Source organism: Pungitius pungitius, chromosome 4 (assembly GCF_949316345.1).
Source record: "Pungitius pungitius chromosome 4, fPunPun2.1, whole genome shotgun sequence".
In the NCBI taxonomy this organism is placed as follows: domain Eukaryota; kingdom Metazoa; phylum Chordata; class Actinopteri; order Perciformes; family Gasterosteidae; genus Pungitius; species Pungitius pungitius.
Window position 1 is genome coordinate 15869855 of NC_084903.1, and position 8664 is coordinate 15878518.

At 40.4% G+C, this 8664-nt stretch overlaps 1 protein-coding gene across 1 annotated transcript; it reads left to right on the top strand.

Moving 5' to 3' along the window:
• Positions 1-2037: 2037 nt before the first annotated feature.
• On the top strand, positions 2038-8309 carry supv3l1 (SUV3-like helicase). Its single transcript, XM_037484722.2, has 16 exons — positions 2038-2479; positions 2657-2734; positions 2869-2976; positions 3065-3179; positions 3262-3430; positions 3606-3717; positions 3891-3968; positions 4301-4392; positions 4505-4685; positions 4886-4979; positions 5313-5432; positions 6018-6117; positions 6251-6331; positions 6492-6668; positions 6948-7096; positions 7251-8309. The coding sequence occupies exons 1-16, from the start codon at positions 2227-2229 to the stop codon at positions 7654-7656; spliced, it is 2313 nt and encodes a 770-aa protein (XP_037340619.2). The 5' UTR covers positions 2038-2226; the 3' UTR covers positions 7657-8309.
• The last annotated feature ends 355 nt before the right edge of the window (positions 8310-8664 follow it).

Genomic DNA, 8664 nt, shown 5'->3' on the forward strand with positions numbered 1-8664 from the left:
AATCAACAAAAACTTTTGTTTTGGATTATTGAATTACGTGAATTATCTGGATTCATTTGGAGCTGGATTTCTCTGCCTTCTGCACCATTATTCAAAATGTTTTTACCTCCATTTGATTGGATTCAAGAATAAAAATGTAGAAGAGAGATCACAACTTGTGGCCATATTAAATCTTTCTGGCTACATTTTGTTTTTGTTTCTTATAAAACATACTTTTTGGGGTTAGCTGAAAACTCCCCCACTCTACTTTCACATCAGTAGATTTTTCTTCTATATCTTAAAATTAAAGTTGAAAGTTGCACCTCAAAATTTATATTTTGTCCGTCCCACACGATCAGCAGTTTGTTTATTGGTTTTCAATGAGTCATCGGAACATTTTTTTTAAATGAGGCATAATCAGCAGACTGAAGGTTGACAGCCTGTTTGTGTGGTTTAAGTAGAATACTAATGTTTAAAAAAATGTTTGTCTCAAGTCTGCTGTTAGGGCAGGAAGGGATGCAAAAATATTCCACTGTGACACTCAGACGTGAGGTTTAGGTCATGCTTTAAAGACACAGTCCTGTGATGTAAGCGGGGCTCTTTCGTTGGATCAATTTGGCCTCAAGCGCTGATCTGGGGCCGGTTTTGCACTTTTCCCTTCGATGCTTAACCTGGGTTCAAAGGGGCTTTGAAGCTGACTAAACATCGCTCAAGGGTTACTTCACCTCATCTCCTGTGTCTACATTTGAAATTAAACGGACAATTATACTACTTGTGTTTATTGGACTCGCAAACAAGTCCAAAATGTGGTTGCTCTTTATCTCTTTCATGTAAAAGTCACACTGTCATGTCTCATTTACAGTTCTGATGTATTTGTTTTTTTGTAGTTAGTTTTTGTTTGGGAGCAGTGAAATTTATTTGAAGTTAAAGCCATTTTGTGTCTTTTCAAACACTGTACAGGTAGGGTTTGTTTGGTGTACTTTATAAGTACCTTCCAAGGTAATGAAGAATCACTTAAAGGCCCAAACTCTCTGCCCCTGTCTTAGCATGTTCATCTTTACACAATTTCCAATCATGGTGTGTTTGTGTGCGCTTGTGTGTGTGTGTGTGTGTGTGCGCGCTCAAGATATACACCAAGCCCAAAATATATAGCCAAAATGAATCGTGAATAAAGAATTTATACAGAATATCTTTTCAACAACACTCTTTCTTTAAAACAACTTATTGCCATAAGAGTTTTTTTGTGTGTAAACAAGTACATCTGTTTATTGCAGAGATTGAATTAATCCAACAAGAAGTCTGTGTGGAACAATTACTTACTTTCTTAATTGGAGACATTCAATAAGATCATTTATATTTGTCAGTGTAAGGTGTTTTAATCTAGGAAAATTTACATGAGGTTAAAGAGACTTTCATTTCTTAAATGGTTGTAAATATTTAGCAATTTATATTCAGCCGTTTAATAGCATGTAACGTAACGTACAAAGTGAAAAGCAATGTTCTGTCAGAGCTGATGTTGAGGTGAATCTGTGGTTATGACATCAGTATATCTCTAATAATGGCCACAAGCCTGCTTATAGAAAATTATACATTCAGAAAATAACCATTTTTATATTGTTTGAAATCTTGAACTATAATAGAAACCGAGACATGAACCCCAACCCTGATTTACAAGACACAATCAGGACTACAAGTGTGCCTGAACAATAAAGAGCGAGCCCTTTCTGGAGAGTTTACATAAGTCAGAGCAAGACATTGACAACCTTCAAAGATCGTTTTACTTGAGGCAGTTTCAGAGAGACTGTAAAATGGACATTTGTTGGACGGCGAGACAATCATTAAAGTTGCATATATGATCTTTGGGTTGAGCTACAGAGAAACCCTTAAATGCCTGTTGATATCGTTGATACTTTGTTACACAGTTTTACAAATCCAAACAAAAAATAGACTTTTTTATACATATCTTTGTCTCATTTATCTATTTATTTAGCTTTAAGAGTAGCTAATATTAAACACATTTTCAACATGCTATGCATTCAGGCACATTAGTGGGCGGCTATACGGCGACGGGTCCTGATCCACGCTGTAGAAGCAGGAAGAGGAATGTGTTGACCGTCCTCTGGTGCACTGTGTGCCGTGCCATCCACACATTTTAACCATGCTCAGCCTTACGAAGCAACTGTAGCACACGTTTTGTTCGTAGCCCGCATGAGGTGCCGACACCCGGGGTAGAAACGAGCTGCGGAGATGTCTTTAACCCGGTGTGTGTGTTTGCTTTCTCGACTTCAACGCCACATTAGCACCAGCCGCTGCACTGCTGGGTCCGGTCTGCTCCACAGAAAACATCAGGCTGATCCGGTGGTCTGCTGCAGACACGTTTCATCTAACAGCTCCTCTCCAAAGCCTCCGGACACGTCCCTGTTTGTCCCCATCTCCCTGAAGACGGACAGCCTGTCGGACGGCAGCGTGGGAATCGAGCTGACGCAACCACTCGATAAAAGTTAGTAGATTTACTTGAGCAGGTGGCCTTTTGGTTGGTGAAATAATAAAACTAATGGGTGACAATTAACCTATGCTGCTGCTTTCCTGTCTACTAGCACTATCTTAGACATTAAATGGACAGTATTGTTATGACTTGTGTGTTAATAATAGATTTAAATCGTATGTTCTGCTTCAGGTGAACTTCTGAAAGTTCTTAATCGTTTTTATAAAAAGAAGGAGATGCAGAAGCTGGCAGCAGACCATGGCCTGGATGGTGAGAACATCTTTTAAAAGCTGAATGTTTACAATTTAATTCTGTATGATTCAATATAATCGTCTCTTAAATTACAGACAGCTTGTAATGCCATTGTTTTGTTGCTTTACGTTCATTTTTTTGTGCCTATACAGCTCGTCTGTTCCACCAGGCCTTCATCAGCTTCAGGAAGTATGTCCTGGATGTAACGTCACTTCCCGCCGACCTGCACATCATCCTTAGTGACATCTGCTCTGGAGCAGGTTTCTTTTATTGTTAATTTAACTCAAGATGGGAGTTGTGTCAAGAGATCATACTAATTAATTAACTTCAATGTCTGCTGATCCACAGGCCATGTTGATGATGTTTACCCATACTTTATGCGTCATGCCAAGCAAATCTTTCCCATGCTGGACTGTATGGATGACCTGAGAAAGATCTCCGACCTCAGAGTCCCTGCTAACTGGTGCGTAGCCTACAGTGTGGCTCAGGAGTGTCCCAGCAAGGGTTTATTCATGCATAGTAAGAGTACTTTGTGTGTTCGTCAGGTACCCTGATGCTCGTGCCATCCAGAGGAAGGTGATTTTTCATGCTGGTCCTACGAACAGTGGTAAAACCTACCATGCCATCCAGCGCTACCTGGCTGCGAAGTCGGGAGTCTACTGTGGCCCCCTGAAACTACTTGCACATGAGATCTTTGAGAAGAGCAACGATGCCGTACGTGTTTGTCTTTGTCGTGTGTTTTGTTAAAAAGAGTTTCCACTTTCCAACACAAGTGTTACATTTTTGAAGGAACGTTATGTTCGTTTCTATCTCGTCTGTCTTTATTTTTAAGATGTCTTGTTTGGTCACTTGATCGATCGTCCTGTTTTAAATGAATCTGCATTTCCAGAATGTGCCCTGTGACCTGGTTACTGGAGAGGAGAGGACCTTCATGGATTCAGAAGGTCGAGCGTCTGGTCATGTGGCCTGTACCATTGAGATGTGCAGTGTCACCACACCTTGTAAGTAGACCTAACCCATACATTCTATTTAATAGCATAAATATAACAAGAAGATTCAACAATTGTCAGTTGGATATCACAATTCAATGTGATATCCATCTTCTCAGATTGTATGAGGCAAAAAAGTCTTACTGCTGTTGTTCATTTTTTTCTTTTTATATGTCTTCCTACAGATGAGGTGGCTGTAATCGATGAAATTCAAATGATCCGAGATCCTTCCAGAGGATGGGCCTGGACCAGAGCACTGCTGGGTTTGTAACACACTCAAAAGCACAAACACACACACACAAACTGTTGAGTGGCTACATTATTTCTACCTCAACTTAAAAAAAAGAAAAAAGAAATAAGTATGATTTAAATATTCTTTTACCATTCTCTCAATAATGCCCCCACTGAATATTTGCAATTGTGAAACTTTTTAAAGAGAATTATTGATTAAAACCTGTTAATGACACAAGAACACAAATAAGTAAACTCCTTCAACAAACCTACTGAATGCAGATTGAGCATATTTGTAGTTTTCTAATTTCATCATGTATTGTTATTTCTGACTTAGTCAGCTGACATCTTTGTATCTGCGTAGGTCTCTGCGCAGAGGAGATCCATGTGTGTGGCGAACCTGCAGCCATAGACTTTGTCAGAGAGCTGATGTACACCACTGGAGAGGAGGTGGAGGTGAGGCTCTGATGTAGTGCAGCAGGAAGAGAAACGTCCCACAGATATTAACCACAGCTTAATTCTTTTTTATGTTCTTGGGTAAACTGTCTCTCTCCCCTGCGCCTCTAAGGTCAACACCTACCAACGGTTGACTCCATTCTCAGTTTTGGATCATGCCGTGGAGTCATTAGAAAACTTGAGACCGGGAGATTGCATTGTCTGCTTCAGTAAAAATGACATCTACTCCATAAGCAGACAGATTGAGGCCAGAGGACTGGAATGTGCTGTCATTTATGGGAGTTTACCTCCAGGTGAGTCTGAGGATTTTTTGGAGGAATGTTAAGATACATCTATGTTTTGTTTAACAGAGGATGATGTTTATCTGGTCTCTGGTATTTAAGAGATAACATGTTTTTTCTGCTTTTATATACATTTGTCCTATTTCATGTTAATTGAAGAAAGAGTAGTTCATGTGTGAATACAGTCATCTTTTCTCCAAATAAATTTACAGGCACCAAGCTGTCACAGGCCAAAAAGTTCAATGACCCTGATGACCCCTGCAAGATACTGGTTGCTACAGATGCGATAGGCATGGGCCTTAACCTGTAAGTACCATCATGCACACTGTAGTACTATTAATGTATTCTGTCATTGAAATTATATTCATACGTACATATTTAAAGCTCAGTGAATGCCACATTCTATTCAGATTTTGTATCAACCTCAATTTTGTTATATCCATCCTAAAAGGTAATTGGGATACATTAGTCTGTTATTCTGTTTGGTGGCATGTCGAGCGTCCACCACTAGGAGATGCTCATGTCAGAGAGGATTTAATCCTTAATCCTCCTTATCGTATTACAAGACTATCATATTACAAGATTCATGAAAATGTATAGATCTGTTGACTCGTTTGTCCGCTGTGTCTGTCTCCACAGGAGTATACGACGTGTCATCTTCAACAGTCTGATAAAGCCTAATGTTAATGAGAAAGGGGAGAAACAGATGGAGACCATCAGCACATCACAAGCTCTGCAGATATCAGGCCGCGCAGGGAGGTCCGTCTCATTTTCACACATCCCCATCCAGGACGGTTAAGCGTCACATTACAATTGTAAACAAGTTGTAAAGATAGTAGGTACACAAAATGTCTTTATGCATCGCTTTTCACAAACCAAGGTCACGAGGGGCTTTACAGGGCAGGAATCACAGTGTGACCATACAGCCAATAAATAATTGACACGAGAGAATACACAATTTAAAACAAAGTTCAAAAGCAGGATTGGGACATTGGTTTTACACAAACGCCAGTCTCACAAGGTGCGTCTTGAGCTGGTGAGTGAATACGTTCACAGAATCAACAATTTGTGGGAATGCAAGGCGCCGTATTCTCAAAAGCTCTACACGGGTCTTAATGCATGTACGAGGGACAGACAGAAGATCATAGACATTATTCCTGGTGTAATAGTCTGTTGGAGATTTAACAGGCGACAAGTACAAAGATATAAGGAGGCACACCGGTCCCTGTGCTTTACAAGCACTGTGGTCGGCCAGATGCAGTACACTCAAACAGACAGAGGAAGGTACTCCATACGGTCTTTGTTGTTGTTTTCTAAAATCCGTTTCCTCTTTCACATCTTCAGGTTCGCCTCCAAGTTTAAGGAGGGAGAAGTTACCACCATGCACACAAACGATCTGCCTGTTCTGAAAGAAATACTCAGCCTCTCTGTAGAACCCATAAAGGTGATTGTTTATACACAAACATTAAATTGAAGGTAAAGATGTCATTAAGAATATGGAGCAAAATGTGTCATTAAGAATATGGAGCAAAATGTATCTCTAATCAGTGTAATCGATACACCTCGTTTGGTCTCAGACTGCAGGTCTCCATCCCACAGCAGAGCAGATAGAGATGTTTGCCTATCATCTACCGGACGCTACTCTGTCAAACCTTGTTGTGAGTATAGACATCTATTCACCTCTAATGCTTTGAATGACATGGGCCATGATCCCCCCGGGAGATCTACGTGTCCATTTAGAAAACTGTGCTTAGGAGAAGTTTCGTTGTGGCCTCATCTTCTCATTCTGACAAGTGTTTTGACTCCTTTTTCGCGCAGGACATATTTGTCAGCCTCTCTCAGGTAGACGGTATGTATTTTGTCTGCAATATTGACGACTTCAAGTTTCTGGCTGATATGATTCAACATATTCCACTCAACCTGAGGTCGCGCTACGTCTTCTGTACTGCTCCCATCAACAAAAAACAACCTTTTGTATGCACCTCCTTCCTGAAGGTAAGAATGTTAATTCTGGAAACCTGGAAAAGTCATGCAATTTGAAAAGTCATTTCCATGAACCTTTTTATCTGAGTTTGGTAAATGTCACTGACAAGTGCTTAACTTGTTCTAGATGTAGTTCAGTTAAAGCTTGACTGATAAAAATCTTTTATTGTTGAACAGTATAAACGTATTTATTATTATGAAATGACGCCGCTCAAAACATGTCAAACGTTTTCCTTATTGATTTTCAGTTGTTTTGTTGCACTGACTTTTAAATCTTGTGGTTTCTCTCAGTTTGCCCGTCAGTTCAGTCGTGACGAACCCCTGACCTTCGACTGGGTGGCTCGCCATGTCAGCTGGCCTCTGTCTGCCCCCAAAAACATAAAAGACCTGGTTCACTTGGAAGCGGTTCACGATGTGTTGGATCTTTACCTCTGGTTAAGGTAATGTTATGCTTTTTTCCTCTTCCACTTGTCAAATAAATGTGTTTTATGGGAAGTTGCCATCAGATATCATCATCTGCTGTGTGTGTGAAAACATAATAGTAACCAGATTTAGCCTTCTTACAGTTTAAATGTATTTTTGTCCGCCCCACAGCTACCGTTTTATGGACATGTTTCCAGACACGGCCTTGGTTCGGGGGACCCAAAAGGAACTTGATGAGATCATACAGCAGGGTGTTCGAAACATCACCCGTCTCATCAGAGCCGCTGACCCGACCATCACGGGCCCGCTGCAGGCGCAAGGCATCAGTGGTGGACAAGCAGGTGGTAAAAACGCCAACCCGAACAGCAGAGGTCAAAGGGGACAAAGGGGCCCAGGAGAGATGGACAGCTCTCTAGCCGGTCGCCTGGTGAGAGACGGGCTGTTGACTCCCGATCTGCTTCGGCAGCTTCAGAAGGAGTGGTCGAGAGATCGGAAGCAGGAAGTCACCAATCCGAGTGCACTTGCCACAGAACCGGCCAATAATAACAAAGAGAAGAGAAAGAAGAAAAGGAAATGATCAAAAATCACCCCCAGGTTGATCACTGATTCAAGCCTTGAAATTGTAACACCCTTTTAGCCGTGGCTGTGGAAATGCACCAAATGTGGTGTCAACACGAGAGCGGTGGACTGAGGTTTACTTTAGAGTACTGTGTCATTTAATGTTTCCATGTGAATTTCTGTCTTTAAGTTGCTAAAATCTCCTGTTGTGTCTTTCTGTGGGAGCTTTAAATCACTCACAGATTCTACCTGGAAACTAAGTCAAATCTGTCAAATTATCCCAACAACAGACTTTAGTGACCTCACTTGGATTTTGCTGAAAAAATAAATATTACAATACAGGCAAAGTTGTTACAGACAGTAACCTTCTGGTTTACCACAACATTTCACTGCAGAGTGATACTGTGTGTAAAATGCACAACACTGTGTATTACGGAGGTAAGGAATCTTTCTCAGGTGGGTCAATGATAAATCCTCAGATAGAGCATTGGTTTGTATCCACCTTAGATAATAAAGTATATCCCTGTTGGTACAGATACATTTCCATATTTTTTCATGTTTGCATATTTAAGGGCCAATTTTGATTAAATGTTTTAGTAGTCTTGACTTCCTTGTTTATTTTCTATTATGCAGCTCGTGGGAGTAATAAAATACAAATGCTTTCCCAATATATTCAAGATTTACGTGTGTGGATTTTCAGAAGGTCACAGGGTATCAAAGAGATTAAATCCAATGTGTATGAATGCGTTTGATTAATTGGAAAGCATACAAAGTCATTACAGAACAATCACTACTGTACTGATGGATAAGTTGGATTCCATGGTCTGCCTGAACAGTAAAGTTACCCCCCCCTCCTCCTTTTGTTTTCCATAAGTACTCTTATTGTTATGTTATCCATATCAAGTATTTGTCAGATTGCTGCAATTATTCACGGATGATATTTAATGTTCAAATGTCTGGACTATTCCATCAAATGTAAATATTGTAGATGTTCTGGGCAATATGCACATTTTTGCAAAATTCTGCC

Excerpts from the sequence above, each read along its gene's own strand:
- supv3l1 (XM_037484722.2), top strand. The coding sequence starts at position 2,227 with ATGTCTTTAACCCGGTGTGTGTGTTTGCTTTCTCGACTTCAACGCCAC. Across the intron at positions 2,480-2,656 it reads GACGCAACCACTCGATAAAA|GTGAACTTCTGAAAGTTCTT; the intron begins GTTAGTAGATTT and ends GTTCTGCTTCAG. Across the intron at positions 6,118-6,250 it reads TCTCTGTAGAACCCATAAAG|ACTGCAGGTCTCCATCCCAC; the intron begins GTGATTGTTTAT and ends GTTTGGTCTCAG.